Source organism: Diadema antillarum, unplaced genomic scaffold (assembly GCF_040938485.1).
Source record: "Diadema antillarum isolate AM-2024a unplaced genomic scaffold, OU_Dant_1.0 seq00000827_RagTag, whole genome shotgun sequence".
Lineage (NCBI taxonomy): Eukaryota > Metazoa > Echinodermata > Echinoidea > Diadematoida > Diadematidae > Diadema > Diadema antillarum.
Window position 1 is genome coordinate 122,468 of NW_027271704.1, and position 19,336 is coordinate 141,803.

Below are 19,336 nucleotides of genomic sequence, written 5' to 3' on the forward strand. Positions count from 1 at the left end.
ACATCGCTTCTTCACTATTTTGCTCTAGGAGGAAATATCTTGTCTACCAGTCAGGCACAGGCGCAGAAAACTGCGCCTCCCGCCAGGCGCAGAAAACTGCTACTTTGGGGTTATCCGCCCGAGCGCCGAGCAAGTGTGCCCGCTACAATCGATTCTCGTAGTTTTCGCGAACAGTCGGTTCAATTGATATCGTCTGTGTACCAGGCGCCCGTTAGCGTTTTTTTTTAAGACGGCACAGATTGGGGCATGGCGCGTGTTAAACCTATGGGAAAAACGTTGGGTTAGGGTTTTTGGTTATGGTTATGGTTATGGTTAGGGTTAGGGTTGGGGTTAGGGTTAGGGTTAGGGTTAGGGTTAGGGTTTGATGGTTAGGGTTAGGATTAGGATTAGGGTTAGGTTTAGGGATAGGGTCCCCGATAGATTTTTAGTTTCCCCAATCTGTGCCGTCTAAAAAAAACACGCCGCCCGTTACTGCTTTTTACTGATTTGCAGTGCACTAAGTACTGTATGCAAGACAAATTGCCAAAACACGATAGTATGTATGTGTATACTGCACTGTATCACCATAATTATATCGAAATACAGCATGCATCAGGCACATCCAGAGCCATACGCTCTCACCAACAAACACCATGCGCTATATAGGTCTCTCCACACTGACCATAGCTCATTTATAAATCAAGAAATAGGCTAGTGAGATTGAGAATGAAGTAGGAGTCATTGGGATTACCTTGCTGTTAGATGTTACGCTGTTCTGCTTCCTTTGCAGAATCATCTGCAATTAACTCTGATAACTCGTGTTTATTATGTGCTCTCTTGTATAACTCTGTCTCTCTGGAATCTAATCTAAAACTGCAATACCTATCGCATAGCCCCTGCCTCTGTGCTTTGCCCATGGTCAGTTCAAGACCAGGGAGGTACGAGGTAGGCCCCACAGAGAGCCTGGCCGCACTTTCACAACACTTTCCTTGTTTTAAACTGCTGCCCTATGTTTACTCAACAGAGATAAGAACCCAACCTGCCGGGGAGAGTACTACAGAGAAGAGAGAGGGGGAAAGAGATGATGCGTTGAGAGATGGAAGGTGGCTGTGCTGGGGGAGAGAAAGGGAAAGAAGCCACGAGAGGGGATGAGAGAGGAGAAGGGAGAGAGGAAGGTCTGATAGGAAGGAGTACATTTCTGTTACACTAGCCAACACCTGTTGCACAAGGCTAAAAAGAGGGCAAACCGGTGGTCATTCAAAAAACATTTACCTAATTATGTATTCCGACCAGAATTACGCCAGATGTCAAGGTTTTATTCCCCTAGAAATTATTATTATGCAAGATTAGGTATTTGGCTTACTACAGAGGAAATATCAGAAAAGTGTCAAGGTTAGAATTTTCGTACGAAATTAATATCGATTAGGTGTCTTCATCACCTAAATTTTCTCCATGCCTTTTACACTACGAGCATCGCGTGGCATGATGGGTATTGTCATTATAATATTCATGATATCGGCGCTTTTCGACAGGCGCAGTTTTCTGCGCCTGTGCCTGACTGTCTACCGGATTACAGATGTTTCGTTAAATATCAAAGTTTGCAATGATTCTGGCTTGTTTCAGGACGTCCTTGTTAGATAGAGCACCTGCCCAAATATTCGAACAATAATTACATCCATGTGATTTTCCTCGAGCATAATGCTTCAGAGATATTGTAAGTGTTGATAGTTATCTGTTATCATAATAAGTGAAAAGATATTGAAATCGCCCAAATCTGAAGGCATGCAACACGACACTCTTTTGCGTTCTGACATGCATTCCATTCGGCCTTGGAATTGTAAAGGTGCAAAAATGCAATTTCCTGCGGAAATTAAAGAGTGTCAGCACTGACATTTTGACATTGCACAAGGCAATCGCCATGGAATGAGATTCTATTTTCTCCAAGATATTTTCCTCTACAGTATAAGTCAAATATAAGTAAACAAGCTCAGTCAGCTTGAGCACCAAACCTTTCGAATGTTAATCGTTCAGAAGAAATTCAATATTTTTTTGTCTAAATACTTCTACTACAAAATACTACTAGTATAGCATTTTCACTCTCTTTCTTTCTCTTCCTCTGTTTCTCAGTAGAAAAAAATAAGGGTTTATAAGAAACCTGAATGACAATTACTGCAGTGTGGGTAATAAAATAATTTCTTTATTCTGCTGCCAGTTAAGGAGGAGCCGAATTTCATCATGAATGCGAAGTATTTTCCATTGTACGAATAAGCCTACATGAAAGGGGGGGGGGGGGGGGGGGGGGGACTAGTTAACCTTAGCAGGGCTTAAATCAACCAGCACCTCGAGAATGAATAAAAAAAAAAATGAAAGTGTTAGATTTGGTTAAAGCCTTTTGAAAAAGTAAAGATCATAGTAATATAACATCTGACGCTCTACCTTTTTTACGTTATGAATTATGACTAAAAGTTACAGATATTTTATAAACGTCTTAAATCTGCCGGCAAGTTGATTTTATCATCAATCTTTCTGTGATTAGATACCCAAAAACTAATTTGTAAAATTACATTAAATTACCTGTAAAATTACACTAAATTACTTGTAAAATTACTAGTACACTAAATTACTTGTAAAATTATACCAAAATAGGGAAAGTAACTTGCATATTATATTAATCCAAAAAAAAAAAAAAAAAAAACAAGTGGAAGGATATGACGTCTTGACCAAAGACTAATCCAATGTGTCTGTATGAAGTTTCTATTAGGCTTGGGAAGGTACTTGTAAATCATCTAGATAGTTTGAAGAAGAGAAGAACTCTTCTCCACTCTGGCGCCTCTTTCTGCTTTCTAACGTCTCCGTCGCGGAGTGAAGTGAGTGAGAGGCGTTGTAAGCAGTGTGTTAAAAGATAGGAAGGCCTCATTCTCGATTCAACTCTACCACTCAATCAGTGCATGCCCACGCACTTCCCTCTACGGGGCGTTTTTCTAAGAGACCATCAAAACAATGAAATGACACACTTGAAGTGTTAGCAGATCAAGACATATACATGCAATTTATTGTAGTACAGTGTACCATCTTACCGCGTTACCATTCAAGCAATCTTTGCTTACTTGTATGTTTCACAAAATTGCCAATTTATTGATTTATGATTTCTTGGGGTTTTTTTTTTGTAAACAATAGAAACAATAAGTAAACAGAGCGGAATAGATTTTCAGTGGTTATCTGTGCCCAGAAATGCATAGATCACCCGACATTTTATTACCAAATTATCCATACCATGCAGTGACATTATTGGGACGAATCAGCTTTAAAGAGGAACGTACATCATCTGTGATGAGTTTTGGTGCTAGACAAACGACATCGTCCCTTGTGGAATATCAATTAGATAAAACAAGTACTGCTTCGTCGCTCCTACACACGCTATAAATTCATTCTCCGATTCTCTGAAGGGTTGGATTCTCTTGTGTGCATGGAAACACATTCCATGATCTAATCTGAATCGAATTAGTTTGGATTGGGTTAGCTCAGTCCTGCCCAAGATTTCTTGCAAGGGTGAAATACGCTGGACTTTTTTTCTTACCTGTTGACGATTATCTTTGGAATAAGGCAGCAAGGTAGAAACGTGAAACATGATTTCGTGTCCCTCGTACATCGTGTACACAGATTCTGTGCCCGTTGTGTTATCTGTTTATTGAAATACGAGTAACAAGCAGACGAGAACTTCGTAAACAGACGGTGAAATTAATATTATGATTATACTTAAGAATAAAAAACCCTACGTCGAAAGTAGGTCTCATATGCAACGAACTATTGCAAGATTATGTTGCAAAGCCTGCATTTCACCGTAAGAAAAATGAGAAGAAAAAGAAAGAACTAAAATGTAACAGCAGCAAAACAGTAAGTTGATCAATAATCTGAATCAAGAACAAATCAATTTCCCCCAAGAGATTTTTCGAGATATCTTTGCTTAAGTTCTTCGATCGATTATGCTAAATTTCAAAGGTAGAACCTAGGTGAAGCAAATCCGTTACACTGGATTAGGAACATATATTATTTACATGGCATATATATATAAGGACAATCAAAGGCGAAATTCAACGCAGAGCTTGCAAAAACTTCAAAAATAAGCAGGCATAACACGATAAACGTTGAGACTTAAGAACACCCCTCACCATGGAGCAGAAGAAAATATAAAATAAACTACAGTATTCCAATGCCTACTTTGTACATGATGCGCACCGAAAATAAAAACATAGACCAACGATGAAGTTTTTTTTCTCTCTCTACGTATGTATGTATCATTTTATGTCGTATATTCATGCATTAAGTATTATACATGATATATCATATATTCTTTATTTTATCATATATATGAACAAAATGAAGGCCGGTATATCCTGTGACGTTGCTTTACCGCATTTTTTTTTTCGCCAAGCTTTCGGTCTTCTCGGAATTGATCGGCTGTAACTATTTTGCAATAATCACAATTATAATAAGTCGGCATAGAAAATAAATCAATGACACAGAGGTAATCTCAGCTATGTATAAATGCATAGATAGATCACAATAGATATGACAGGAATACGGAAATTAATGAATTCTACATATATTGGCTAGAAGGAGTTGAGTTTCGCTAGAGAATAGGCCTACATTATTGATATATGGTGTGTGTGTGTGTGTGTGTGTGCGTGTGTGTGTGTGTGTGTGTGTGTGTGTGTGTGTGTTTGTATGTGTGTGTGTTTGAATGCATGGATGTGTGGGTGTGTGTGATGACGTAGAAAAAGAGACTACAATCAATCAGTCTAATCTAAAGTGCACGGTAAGTCAGGAATATCTTGGGATTTATCTCCTATTTCCCGGACATCTCTTATTAAAGCTCAATATTCCTTCTTAATCAAGTTCGGATTGTGATAATATTTGTGGGAGTCATCTTCCACCTCAATGGACAGGTCTTTGCCCTGATCCCCTCCTCCTCTCTATCAATATCAATATAGAGGTAAAGACTCATCATTGAGGACCGTAGCCAAATTGCTGGCCTCCAACCTAGATTTATTTTTCACATAAATGATAGCTGCTTTTGATTTTCTATGACCACTGCCGTATCTTCCGGTGCTGGTTATCAAGGCTGTATTGAAATGATAACACATTATTACGAACGATTCATACAAAAAAAAAAAAAAAAAACTTTCTCCTAAAAACAAACCAAACAAACAAACTTAATGTATTTTCTTTCTTCTCCTATAGAATCTATCATTCATATCCCCAAAAAGTTCACAATGAACGGCACTGTGACCTTTATTTTCTTTAAATACTTTATCTCTAGAACATGAAATAAACTTCATACGAAAAGACATGTATAAAACATGTTGAAATAATATTTCATCATAACATAACAACATATCATGATAGGAGACTCAGGTTTACGGGGAGGCTTCAAATGAAAGGGTTTATTACGGTTAGACCGATTTGGATTTTTCTGCAGATCTGTGTTGTTGTTGTTGTTCATTTTCCATCTGTGAAGATGGCTGGATAGCCCATATTCAGCTACACTAAGCTGGTCTTCCATGGGGTCCAGTTGGATGTGGGGTAGGACCACTTCACCGGGTTAGACACCCTGCTCTTTGCGATGAATGAATGAAGCGGGATCTTTTACGTGCATGAGCTGTGACTCTCTCATACACGGGACCTCCATTTTATGTCCTATCCGAGGGATAGATCTGTGTGAAGTTATGTGATGCTAAAGATTACAACTAGTCCGTTATGGCATAGGGTTGGTGTGAGTACAGAAACCCCTAGAGGATTATTTTATTTTGACAGCGACTGAAATGAGGCTGGAGGCACTGGCGTGAGTCTACGCAGCCGACAAACACTTCACACCGATCGACATTCAGGCAATCTCTGTGATCGATAGTGCATCAACATTCAATCGCTCAGAATGTGTCTAGGTAGAGCCTTAAAGAGTGTGTCTTCCTTTCCCTCTTGCCATGAAAATACACCTTTTTCCTGATCGTCTACAACTAGAACAGGACTACGGACGACACTTTGTAAATGTTTCGATTTCCTTTTCTTTAACATGTAGGGTCTACTTCCGGAGCAAGTCTTTCCCGCCAAAATGCATGTTGAATATTCATCGCGACTCCATCAAGCGTTGTACGTGACAAGCTCTTACCGGCACAAACTTGATCTCACGGGATAGGACACATAGTGTGGTCTATGAGTGAAAAACAAATTGCATCGGGATGATTATTCAGTGTAGCTGAGCAGCCCTTTTCTAGAAATCAGTGATGGATGATATATCTGAATGAGCGACTGAGTATGGGCATTTCGAGGAGGGATGATTAGATAAATGGAGCATTATGAACAAGGGGAGATAAAATATTTGGTGTAGACCCATGCAAAGAAAAATACTAGGCATTCGATCTTAACTTCTCCCTAGCAATGTTGGGCCATTGACATATCCGTGCTGAGACATCGCTCGATGCTATTGAGTTGTCCATATGGTAATTCCTTTTCACCGGTATGTGGTCGCAGACTGGAAAAAAAAAAAGAAAAGCTAGAGACAATTCTGTAAGGGGTTTTCAATCTTCCTTGAGATCTCGACGGGCCGAGGAAAAGAACGATCAAATTCGAGGCTCTCATCGGGAGTGCAACCCCGTCTCTTTGAAATTCTTCTCCGTTTACGTTTTATCCTCAATGGGCTTCCTTTCGGGTTCGGTAACCATGGCAACACCCTCCTCCCTACTCTTTCTCTCTCCCCTCATCCTCTTCGGCCGTTCATTCGTGAGCATTATTTTACGGCCTGCTCTCACACGAGTCCCCCGCAGCAAAGACCCGCCAAGGTGGTTCATCTTAGCATGTTTTATCACATCTCCCGATTGATCATACTATTTGCCTCACTGTCACTACCGACGCTGCAGGAAAGCTCTCTTTCCATTCTTTCCGCAGGCAGTTGTATCGAACGGGTCGTTTTCAAGAGGAAGAGATTGGGAGAGCAGGAGCGATGGAGAGGGAGAGAGAAGACTGATAGAGGGGATGTCGTTACCAAGCAAGTCATGAAAGTTAAAGAGAGCGGGAGCGTGGGAAAGCGAGATCAGACCGAAGCTCTGAGGGGGCCGGCAGAAGACGTGGAAAGTAGCTCGATCGAGGTAGTGTGAATGACAAAATGTAGGTTATGGCGAAATTTGATTGAAATATGAGCACGAGTGGTGAAACATTAACCATAATGAAAGGGAAGTAATTTAAGGAGTCATGTCCGATGAAATGAGGTACTCGAAGAATACAAAAAGAAGATTGATCATCAAGGTGAGAAACGAGAGAATAGAACATTAATGGAAAAGGACGATGAGCGGGGATGAAAGTTATCCGAAATGTGTAGGAGATGACGAAGAAGAGTATGAAAAAAATGGTTTTAAAATGTGATTAGGTTCAAGTCGTAAAAGAGCAATATTCCCCACGACGATAGTGAAATTAATGGTAGTATTAGTCGTTGTTAGTAATGGTGGTCGTAATTGCAACAGCTATTATGCTTCGTCTACTGATGATATTAAGCAATAACACCTTTTTCAATCAAAAAGCGTTGACATGGTTAAAAGCATTTTCGATTGCAATGTAGATACGATGGTGCTGATCGACACATAATGTTGCAATAAAAGCAACTTAATTGGCAAAAAGAGAAGTAAAACAGCCATACTAGCTGTAGAGGCCAGTTACACTATTGAGTGATGGAATAACAGTATAGGCCTAGCAATGCATCGGCAGCAGTGGTGGTCTCAAAAGTAGTAATACGGGGAGCAGGAACTTGAGTAATAGTCCAAGTGGAAGTGCAAATAGGCCTTTTATGGTGATGGGGGTATAACGATAAACTGAAAACGTAGTGTAACATGCTGATATAGATCCTAGTCAAATGGTTGATTATTACGTGACCACTCTTTAGTTTGCCTACAGACCCAACTTTATTTTTTCAGCGGTCATTAGTGCATTTTAATGAGCGCTGCTATCAAAGACAATACGCCTGCGGCTCAGCTGGACTGTTTGTGTATTACAAGAGCAAAGCCATGGTTTTTGTTCAGGTTGATAGCATGTATACGGAGCCTGTGTTGGCCTGGAAATCTTGCGAAATTGGCCGCCGCGGAATTAAGATCATATCACTCTTTTTTCTTTTTTTTTTTAATCACGCACATTGCTTGGCTTCGTTCTCATGTGTTTCTGACAGTTTAAAAGTTATTTCGAATGAATAATTCTCTCTAACGCCCTCTCTTCTGGGCGTTACAACTGGTATACGCCATTATTTTCGCGTACAGATATTTTTACGAATGACGAGGTCATAGACATTTTCGCGAGGTGTTGTGTTCGCGAATCGACGCCGACGGTTACGTTAATGCTCTATTAACCATATTCGCGATCCAACTGTGATTCGCGAAATTCGCGAAGATTAAACCCTCGCGAAAATAACAGCTTATACAGGTATTTGTAATAACAATTAGCTTCAGCCTAATACACAAAAACATTATCACATACACATACACCATCACACACACCTACACACAGATGGAGCAGAATACGTAGACTTGATCACGATCACATCTATGCGTAAGGACAGGTGGACTTACTCTTCACATCGAGACCTCCGTTGAACTTCTCCCAGCCCTTCAGGGGAATGGTCTCACCAAGGAGTCCCACTAGCTTGCTGAAGGCCTCTGAGGGATGTTCTGTCAGGTTTTCATGGACATCATTAATTTTTAGCATTAGTCTACATTGACAGTGATTATGGTACATCATTCAATATTAATATGCCTTACCGGTTTTCGTCCAAGAAGATTACTTCGAGAACTGGCGAAACAAAATTACAAAGTGGAAAGCAAGCAAACAAGGACATACAGGTACATCACAAGAGCTACAAGTTCTGACAAGTGTTTCTTGAGGGAGGATTATCAAGATTAATTTCAAAGCTTGTCCCAGCCAAGCTTCTTGTTTAAGTCATTGGTTCGTTGCAGTCAATCATCATGCAGTTTCAATCTTTGAAGCCAGATCTATTACGTATAGACATTACAGATTATTAACCCGTTCTGTGACAGGGAGTTTGGACAGTGTGTACAATGCAATAGGGTTTTACGAGGCAAGCTGCACTCAAATCACACAGAGGGTTAAAAGTCATGTCTCACAGAGAATATCAAAATACATTACATCATAAAACTAACACTTTTTTGAAAGTTTGACTTCATTTTACGTGACCTTTTATATCCTGTCTACATGATGCTATTCTTGTAGCTGTTATTTGGATAGAGAGCGCTATGGATGAAAGATCAGGGATTTTTTCCTGAGTGTTTGTTGGAAGTCGAAAGCAACGGATGTGCACTGCCTCACCAGGATGACTTCCATGACCTATGTGAGAGACAGAGTGTTTTCCCTCCTGCAAGAGAAGGTGGTGTGATAAACACGTCGCACTGGTCATTGGCACTCACTCGGTCTCGAACCCAAGACATCCGATTGACAGGTAAGCACATTACTGACTTTGGCCTGATGTAGTGGACTTTGTGTTACCTCGTGATGCATGATGGGTAGATCAGACGGGGTCATCCAACGAGCCCGACACCCACGAGTCATACAGCCCATGAGTTCGACACTAGGAAATAAGGCCCATGAGTCCAACCCAACTGTAAGCAAACAAGGCCCATGAGTCCGACACTAGACAAAAAAAGGCCCACGAGTCCGACACTGCGTGTATTTATAAGCCCCGTGATGTTATGTCGGTCTCGCGGACCTTTTTCCCCTAGTGCCGAGCTCGTGGGATGTACGACTCGTGAGCTGTATGACTCATGGACTGTACAACTCGTGGGTGTCGGACACGTGACGTGCACCCGATCAGACACACTCAATGACACGTAGTACATCAGAAGAACTAATCGAAGGCGGACTCACCATTGCTGAACATTTCATCGTCCGATTTTTGGCCATTCTTGGCATACAGGACGCCAAACTTGAAATTCACAGAGCCCTCTTGCTCTTCAAGAAGTAGCAGTTCCTACATAGTAACAAAAAGTTATATGAAATAGAATACAAATTATCCATGGTGGTAGTTGCGCTAAAATACAACGACAAAAATCTAATGATTAAGATCAATTACTGTCTCCACCATGCTATCGTGCAATAAAATATTCAATATAGGATACAAAGGCCAAGGAAATTGCTTTAATTATGCGACAATTATTTCCTGTTAGTTCATGGCGTCCACAAACTGCTGTAATTACCATCTCAGTCTATCAAGTTATATAAGCAACAAAACTCCCGTGAGGAAGTCTAGAGAGAACACCAACATCCGGCGACACGGCAATTCCTAAAAGTTCTCTTTCCTCAGTCTCCCACCCTCATGCCACCCCACCCCACCCCCACGCCAATCATAAGAGAATACATCCATGCAGCTTGTAATGAGATTGAACTAAGAACGACAGTTCCGGCTCTCCAGCTGATTAAATCTACAGGGAAGAGTGACATTTCACAAATGCAATGTGGCGTCGTTTGAGCAAGTTCATAAAGTATCACGGTAAGGAATATGTATACACTATATTCTCTTGTGCATTTTCCTTATGCATAATTAAGTATGGTACGTTAAATACATTCTCGAAAGGGAAGTCAAACATTATTGCTCTGTACGTTTTGTGACAAAGTATCATTTGCAGTGCGCATTTGTGTACGATGCAGCCGGTTTATTACACAATTTCCCCGTTTATCTATATTATACACAGTATAACGCACTCCGCGAAACAATAACCTGTTTTATACTCACCTTTTGGATGTCCGGTGTGTAGATTTCTTTGGGTGATTTGTCTATCTTTAGGTCAAATCTCCTGAATAAATGAAATGTTTTAAAAAGGATGTTAAAAATTCTGCCAACGTCTGTCTACAAAACCACATTCAAGTCAAATCATTCTAGAGAGAAGTACGGTTTAGACCACTGACCACTCTTTGAGAAGCTGAAATAACATTAGAACTAGGTCTTCCCTGCCACACTCGCCACAGGGGTGACAGCCCTTTGAATGCTGTTTAACATAAATCAGTGGTTTCTGCGTAAGATGTCTATAAAGTAGATGATTTTTTAATCGAGACGGGAAGATACAGCGCGGGTTGTTAAAAAGAAGAAGAAGAAGAAGAAGAAGAAGAAGAAGAAGAAGAAGAAGAAGAAGAAGAAGAAGAACTACTCACCAGAAAACAAAAACAAAACAGGCCTGACAATATTTCTGGGTTTCGAACACCGATGCACATTATTATAAATGACGAAATTCAAACACACCTCAATTGGCAATTTCACGATCGCTTCGCCGTGATTTTTGTCTTCTTTTTATTGCTTTTTTTTCTACATTCGCTAGCAGGAAATCTTCAATGCTTGAAAACATATCGAGATTACATCCAATAAAACATGTGATTAATTCTTCATTTTGCCCATCCTTCTGTTAAAAGCATGTTATTATTGGCAATAATAATGTATCTGGCTAAAGACTTGAGTATAATTAGAGAACCGAAAGGAAATCTGCTTACTTAAGGCCGCGTTCCATGCCAAAATCAAATCAGCAATTACTTCCCTATAAACTTATTAAAAAAGTTTCAGCATTGTACAAGTCTATATTGATAGCCTGTATTTCCTTATGTCATGAAAAAAAAAAAAAAAACTCACCGCAAATCACGGAATTTAGACAGAGTCGATAAAATAAGTATTTTAAGACAGGAGTCTGCAAATGCTTCGCGTATTTTCACAGTCGGCCATATACAGGATTTAAAAAGAGTGATAGTGTCGCTTCTTTATACTTCATCACTTCCTTGTCTGTCTTAGTTTGCCCTTATTCGTCACTTTAATTACGGAAAAGTAATAATAGTCACGTTTTACGACATTCCAATGCCGTTATAACTAGAAGAAGAAGAACAATAACAACAACAAGTTGCCATCACTATAGACAGAAGTCTCTGAAATGCTTAGCGTATTTTCACAGCTGCAATAAAATGCTCATGGGGGGAATTATTGATTTTTCGAGATGATATACTAGGGTAAATAGAGTGGAAAACATACGGAACCTGCACGGGACAAACCTTATCCAGTTCGTGGTCAAAATTCTCGAAAGGAAATCATATTATAAGCATATGATACGGGGATCAACATAGTAAAACTAAGACACTGCCTAATACCTGCGTGCACGGCTATAGTGTGATTGAGTCCCAACATTCCTATGCTTAGCTATATTCTTCTCCGACCCTCCTGAACAGCTGAACTTGTTATATCCTAACATTTTCATTTAACGCTGCATATAACTAGCATAACAGTGTCTGATAGAGGGGTAGTAAAATAGCTCGAAAAAAAAAGCTATTACAGACTCTGAGTTCTGGTACATTTTCATCTTTATTTGAGATATATGCCTCTAATAGCTGTAACACGTAAATACAGCATGTAGAATACGAAGTTCTGGTTATGCTACCGCTGCACCACGCATCCACATGTTCATCCAAGTAGAAAAATCAGTTTAAATAGGTTTCCCTGCGGCCTATAATGGAGAGTGCAGTTTTATGAGTACCGATCAGACCCAAAATATTTCTCACCCAGGGAACGTATGTTAATTACGTCATTACCGCTTGGCTGACAACATTATTGATAAAAACATGACACATTTTGGCATTCTAAAGAAACTACTTAACATTGGCAATGTGGGGACTAAATATCAGAAATTGTCGAACTTCGGTGCTTGAGCTGTATGAGAATATTCAAATTGCAGAACACTCCAGCACACAAAAGTGTTGAGATTTACGCTGTCACTATGAGCAAAAAAATGGCTACATGCTAGTAAAACTTTTTCGAATGGTTTATTCTAAACACTAAAGCTTATGGAAAACATAGCAATCTCAATGTGGTGTTTCACAGATGTTTGTGTATTTTTTCTCTTCATTTTCCCCAATTTTCGGTCATTGCTTTATATCAACACAATATCCAAAAATCTGGCAGTATGTAATTCCATTCAGCTGGGATTTTACAAACTGGAAACACGAATTATGATCAATGCATTTAAAGCATCCAATATTGCGACTCGGGCAACAGTTACGGGCTTTTGTTCGCTTCGAATCTAGCATATTAATGCCCTATAACATTCAATTCAATTCATTTCGCTTTATTTCCATCGAACAATAGGTAATTGATAATACAAATTATACATTTGAGAAATTATATCGTTTTAACGATATATGTAAAAAGTACAAGTCATACAGTACATACAATACAAAATACACTGTATGTGCGAATGAATGTATACAATAAGAGAAGCATTATACTTTGCTGGGATGACAAAGAGGTATAGCGATAGAAAAGGTTGATCTACTGAAAAGTGGAGATTGAAAGACATGGATCACTCTCTGACAAATATGCAGATAACTTTCCCTGAGGAAATATACTCTTTCCTCGATGACGGCATACATTTTAAGGAAATATCAACAAAACTATCCATTCTGAACTTGGAAAATATATTCAAGGAGCAAATAAAGAGTATGCGGAGGCTATTGAGCTGTATGAAGGGGTGGGGTGGGGCAAAACAACAAAGACACAGTCAGGACCAAACGATGGAAACACAAATTAAAGATTTCTGTTAGACAGTTAATGAAAGTATTTACTTGAGGTTCAGATTCAACATTATAGTCTCTTCTAGATATACTCATCCAGACTTGTAAAGGATTCCGTTTATAGGCCTACATCTCCTGGTTGTTGTTTTTATTCTGTTCATTTTTCTTATTTTTTTTCTTCGTAATTCAGTGACAGCTGCCTTATTATGAATTCATCCAGTGATATTATGGCACTGGTAACAAATATTTGGTTTTTAACAAAACGATTCATGCAAAAGGTCATAATATAGTATCTGTGTTAGGGACTGATATAGAATGATGCAGTAACATCTCTCAAGGGGAGATGGGAACGTTGAACATCACTCGGTGTACACTTGCTTACCCCAGTATCCGCTTGACTGACATCGACTTGGCCGAGTTGTATGGTATACAAATCTTCTGGGTCCCCTGTAATGGAAAGTAGGAAATAAGAATCGATGACAGCATTGTTAAACACAGTAAAAAGTCACCTTGCCTTAATACGGACAGTATTTCAAGCGCACCGTGGGAAATCTTGCACAAGAAAAGCTAATACAGAATGTAATTATTACGGTTAGATTGATAACTTCATTGGTGAACATTTTGTTATGCACCCCGCAATGCGATAATGTATCGTCCTAGATTTTGAAAGATGTTCAAGCCAGTGGGAATCCACTCACAAATGGAGAGAGGGAGAGAGGGAGAGAGAAAGAGAGAGAGAGAGAGAGAGAGGGAGAGAGAGAGAGAGAGAAAATCAACATGCAGAGAGTGTTGAGAATGTTTATCTATCAATCTGTTTATCAGTTCATGAATGTATCTGTATATTCATTTATCAATTCATTCACTGATCTTTTCATGTTTGTATTTGTCTGTTTTCTATCATCTCTTTCGTTTATATATTCCTTTAATTATTCATTCTCAATTCATTTATTAGCTTATTTGTAGAGAACATGATTTTTAGCTAGGGAATAATTATATTCATTTCACTATATGGTTCTCCATGATACATTTCCATGCAATAATTTTATACAATCGTAATACAAACTGGAATTTTGTACAAATTACGTTATGACAAACATCCTCTGAAAATAAATTACTTCAATTAACAGGTTGACACGAGCCACTTAAACCTTTGTTCCTAGTGCCATAGACATGCACTAGAGGCGTGAGAGGGAAAGAGTTGTAGGAGAGAGACGCATGACGAATGAAAGGACCAGACGATAGGTAAACATCGGCTACTTTGGCAAGTTATTTCTTAGCGAGTCTGCGTGGCGTGTTTAAGATGCATTGCTTGGTATGCGGTACTGTCAGTTTGAATTTACCCCCTCCTTTTCCCGGAATACTTTGTTTAATTGAGACTTGTGAAACTCAACAAATTTTCTTATGGTTACAAAAAATATAATTGGTAGGTTGAGTATGGAAAATGACAATGTCATATCAGAAAAGGGCTGGTTAGAGTTTAAAAAAAAATAAACAAACGGGAGAATGGTTAAATACCTTAAAACGACAGGGAATGCATAAACACTTGACTCTAAGTGTCCTGGCGGGCTATGGCTAGCCGTTACCATGGCTACGATTATGCCGTTGAAGCAGAATAATGATCAATAGCCACCGACCCTTCGAAACGCTGATGTCTTAATACAGGCCCTCTACTTTGTTTGACAGGCCAAATGGAATAGCGATTCCCTGCATTTTTCCCCTTCCATTTTTGTCATATGCGTTGGGCTAAGATTTTATAAAGCCTACACAGTTAGAAGTATCAAATAAATATACGGTACACCAATAAATATACCTTTACTTTGATGCATGCAACCGCATGACAACAAATTCATTCACACAGCAACACGCTACAAACACACACTCCCGCAAACACACACACATGCACATCTCACAAAGAAACAAATTGCGTACATAAATGTTAAAATATTATTTATATCGAAAGAAATGCGAGTACCCAAATAACGCTTCGGTCAACATCTCCACACTATCGACTCTCATGTCACGTAAAGCGGACAAGGATCCCAACAACAATGCTTTTATCTTTCCAGCTGAAGTGACCAAAATGCCGCATAGCGACTTTATATTTAGGCCTATATGCTTCAATAACCGTATCATAATAACATGACTTATCTTTAAATCGATATATCGAGTTTCAGTATCTATAATTTGAGTTCAAAATTCTTACGTTCCTTTAGGAACAAGTGCCGCGACAAACGATTACTGATGGCTGGTGAGTCGTCGTAGGCGAAAAACGAATTTTAAAAACCCTTGCTGTTAATTTGGTACGTGATTTCTATGTTTAGAAGAGAGAATGTGATGATAATCCAGGAGGATGGATAGATGGATAACATTTTACTTTCCTCCCTTCAGCGGGTTTGTTCTACTTTCCTTCTCTCTCCCTCCCATCTCTTCTCCTCTCTTTCCTTCTCTCTCCCTCCCTCACTCTCTTTTAATCTCTGGGTATAGCGCAAATCCCATGATGCCTTGCAGCTTCCTTTCACGCAGGGTAAGAAAAAGAAAACACCAAAAACAACTGACTTTAAATGCGCGCGCACCTACTGCAGACTTAAAGGATTTTATGGGTTTATTGGATGAACCTTCCATCCGAAGGAAGGACTTGAAATTTAATCCTTGCAGGAATTATTTTGACCAAGGGGAAAAACTGGGGAAATGCAACGCTTATTAGTGGGCTAAGAGTACTAATCTCATGTTGATACGAGTAGCGGCTGGTAAGTATCGAATTACGCTTCAAGTGCAAACTGCTCATTCCTCAAGAGCTGGTACGTCGAAGCGAATTTACGATTATCTCAACAAATTTCTGCCTCAAAACTTAGAGACAGTATTGATGATTAAAATACCTCGTACACACTTACAGGTAAATCAATGAATTGAGATTCCCGATGGCAGGTTATGTTCCTGTCGTAATATTCGTTAGGGTAGATTATTTTTACACCTGTGCAGACATGAGCCTTGTGGCCAGCTGCAGTTATATTGCTGAGGTAGACGCATACAACCTTAATCTCGATATAAATGCATATTCCATCTAGGAACATTATGCTATCATAAATCATCATCTTCCGAACGATTACTTGTTGAGATCATTCTTAACGAGATTTATCGCTTTTTTTGTGACCATAAAGATAACTGTCCTAGAACGTCATACGTGGTGAGTTGATGGAATGTCTTCGCAGATGCAAATGACAAGGAAGACAGATAAAAATCCAATAAATCTCATAGATATTGTCCTACCCTTCCCCTCCCTATCCCCAGAAGAATCGATGTCCCTTATTGGTCTTGTTCCTCGAAATACTTGCAAAAGGTCAAATCGATATCACTTAATCCTGGCTGAAATACACGACACCAGCGGGGAAACAAGATGCAGATTATAAATAACATGGCCGAAAAAGATGTAGATGAACTCCTCACTGGCATGAGTGCTTTTCCGAATATCAATATCCTACTCAGTTTATGAGTTACAAAAGGATATTTTACAACCATTCCCCATTTATCTCTGTCAACGCGGCTCTAACACTAATATGGTTTTACAGTTTTAGGAATAAATTGATTGCTCTATTGCCTAAAGCTAATAATTTTTTTTAAAACGCCTCATGACAGTTGCCAAACTTGTAATTTGTGATACAATGGAATGGAAGGTTGACCATATAATCATACAAATGTAAGCGACGTAATTGCATTTCTTCTTTTCTTTGATAGCACCCTACACACTCTTTTAGTGCTATTGGTCAAAATAGTTTCACCATTCTGGGCTCTGTTTCCCAGAATACCCTGCCACTTTTGTCAGCCTAACATTGCTAGGCACCATTTTGTACTTCCGGGTCGAGAGTTTTTTCGAGGATGAAACATTTTGTCCAAGAAAGACCAAAGGCTGCGGAGAGAATTCAATCTCATTTTCTATTATAAGGAAATCTTGGATTAAAATGCCCATAAACATGACGAGCATAAATAGCCTAGTAGGTGGTTATACAATGATAGCTAGTTCACGCCATGTAAAGCTTACTTGGGTGACGTTGCTTATTTTTTAATCATCTTTTGAGTTGTGATTTTACGATTAGTTTCAGATATGACTTATGAAAGCGATACGTATTCTTGATGTGCGTTTCAATATACAAGTCAACCACGACGAACTAAAACAAACTGCGATTAATTCAAAATATATAAATATTATATAAATGTCAGCTACACTATATGAATGTGGTTTGCTCATTTCACACACACGCTGATTGAATATTTAACTCTCTCTTCTAAAACGTTCAATGTGCGCTGCGTTTTGCAGAGCATGACAAGAATGATTGTCTTTTAAGTTTGTGAGTTTCACGCCTGCTCGGAAGTTTGGAAGGAACCATGCAGCGTTCATTTATTATGCAGTATTACATGATCTATCTTTGCAATAAATAACATCGATATGGTTGTCATCGATATAGTTGATACCGCTACGGGGCATCACAGAGTGAATAATTACTCCAGTAAAACGTGAACACTAACTATTGATGCCTGTGAATGACCTAGCTTTCTCTCATAGGGACACAATTCAGTGGTGTCATGGAAAAGATATGAGGGTACGGAAGCTATCCCTGGATACGACTCTCCATTTACATCCCAATTTGCCAACGACTGCACGTGCACGGTTGAGGCACGTTTGTAACAGTTCATTATGCAAGGAAAAGGAGATAATAGAATAGTTAAATTGTAAATTTGTTTGAAGGTGGACAACAATTATTGTTTATCTCGCCTTCTGGGTGACTTTGCACAATGGAAATTTTTAAAATAAACTCGTGATATCAATTTCTTGATACTGATTCATTTTCCACATTACATGAAGCAGATTGAAATTCGCAGACTGTCGAAAGATTTCACCAGAATAGTAGATTAGGTTAGTGGCCACTCGCGAAGTAACCATGAGACCAAACGCCTGAAGTCTGCCCCAGAGGGTCGGGCAAGGAGGGGTAGGTGCCTTGCCCAGCTGCTGAAACCAGTCACGGGCTCGAACCTAAAAATTGAGGATATGTGGTCCTGTTCACTTCCTGTAGACATCAAGGCTAGACATTAACGGTGATCCCGGGCCACCAGATATAGATGTTGGGCAACCGTTTTTTTTTCTCAAAGAAACAATATATTGTAATAATGAATTTTTTTTTGGAAACTTCGTAAACTCAGTAACACTTCGTAGCATTAGTTGAAGCTCTTTATCATACTTGCCAATATTCACATACTATATTGTATCACTTTATTTTTGTGTTGTTTTTTCGGTCTATTGTTGTTTTTAATGATTTTTGTTGCCACCACCAAAAAAAAAAAACAACAACAGTGTCGAGGCTTATATATATATATATATATATATATATATATATATATGACGATGTGATATTGATATTGCAAGTAACTAATTTGCGAAGAATTTGTCAGCCATGTTTTCTTCTCGTTTCATGTAAAAATAGACAGAGAGTCAAATGCGAGATCATTATTCCCAGGCATAGAAGTTTTTGTCGAACTTCAAAACAAACAAGGTGAAACTGGACTTACTGTTTTCCTCCACAGAATGGCCCTGTATTGTGGCACATTGTGATTGTTTGCATCGGTCAGGACCACCGACAGAAAGAAGATATTTTTGTCCACGTCCGCTCCCACGTAGTTTTGATGAACTGTATATATGTATTTTGATGAATTGAACAAATAAAAACATCACACACTACTTAAGCTTCTCTTGAATCTAGACGAGAATAACATCGAGCAA

General features: G+C 39.1%; 1 protein-coding gene across 1 annotated transcript in view; it reads right to left on the reverse strand.

Moving 5' to 3' along the window:
• LOC139740029 (GTPase-activating Rap/Ran-GAP domain-like protein 3) overlaps window positions 1-19,336 on the reverse strand; it is a 199,387-nt gene that overhangs the window by 22,648 nt on the left and 157,403 nt on the right. The window contains exons 5-10 of the mRNA XM_071650623.1: window positions 19,126-19,244; window positions 13,949-14,013; window positions 10,760-10,820; window positions 9,895-9,997; window positions 8,586-8,684; window positions 3,557-3,660 (exon numbers count right to left, since the gene is read on the reverse strand). Of these exons, the coding sequence (XP_071506724.1) occupies window positions 3,557-3,660; window positions 8,586-8,684; window positions 9,895-9,997; window positions 10,760-10,820; window positions 13,949-14,013; window positions 19,126-19,244 (551 nt within the window). The remainder of the gene's footprint in view (window positions 1-3,556; window positions 3,661-8,585; window positions 8,685-9,894; window positions 9,998-10,759; window positions 10,821-13,948; window positions 14,014-19,125; window positions 19,245-19,336) is intronic.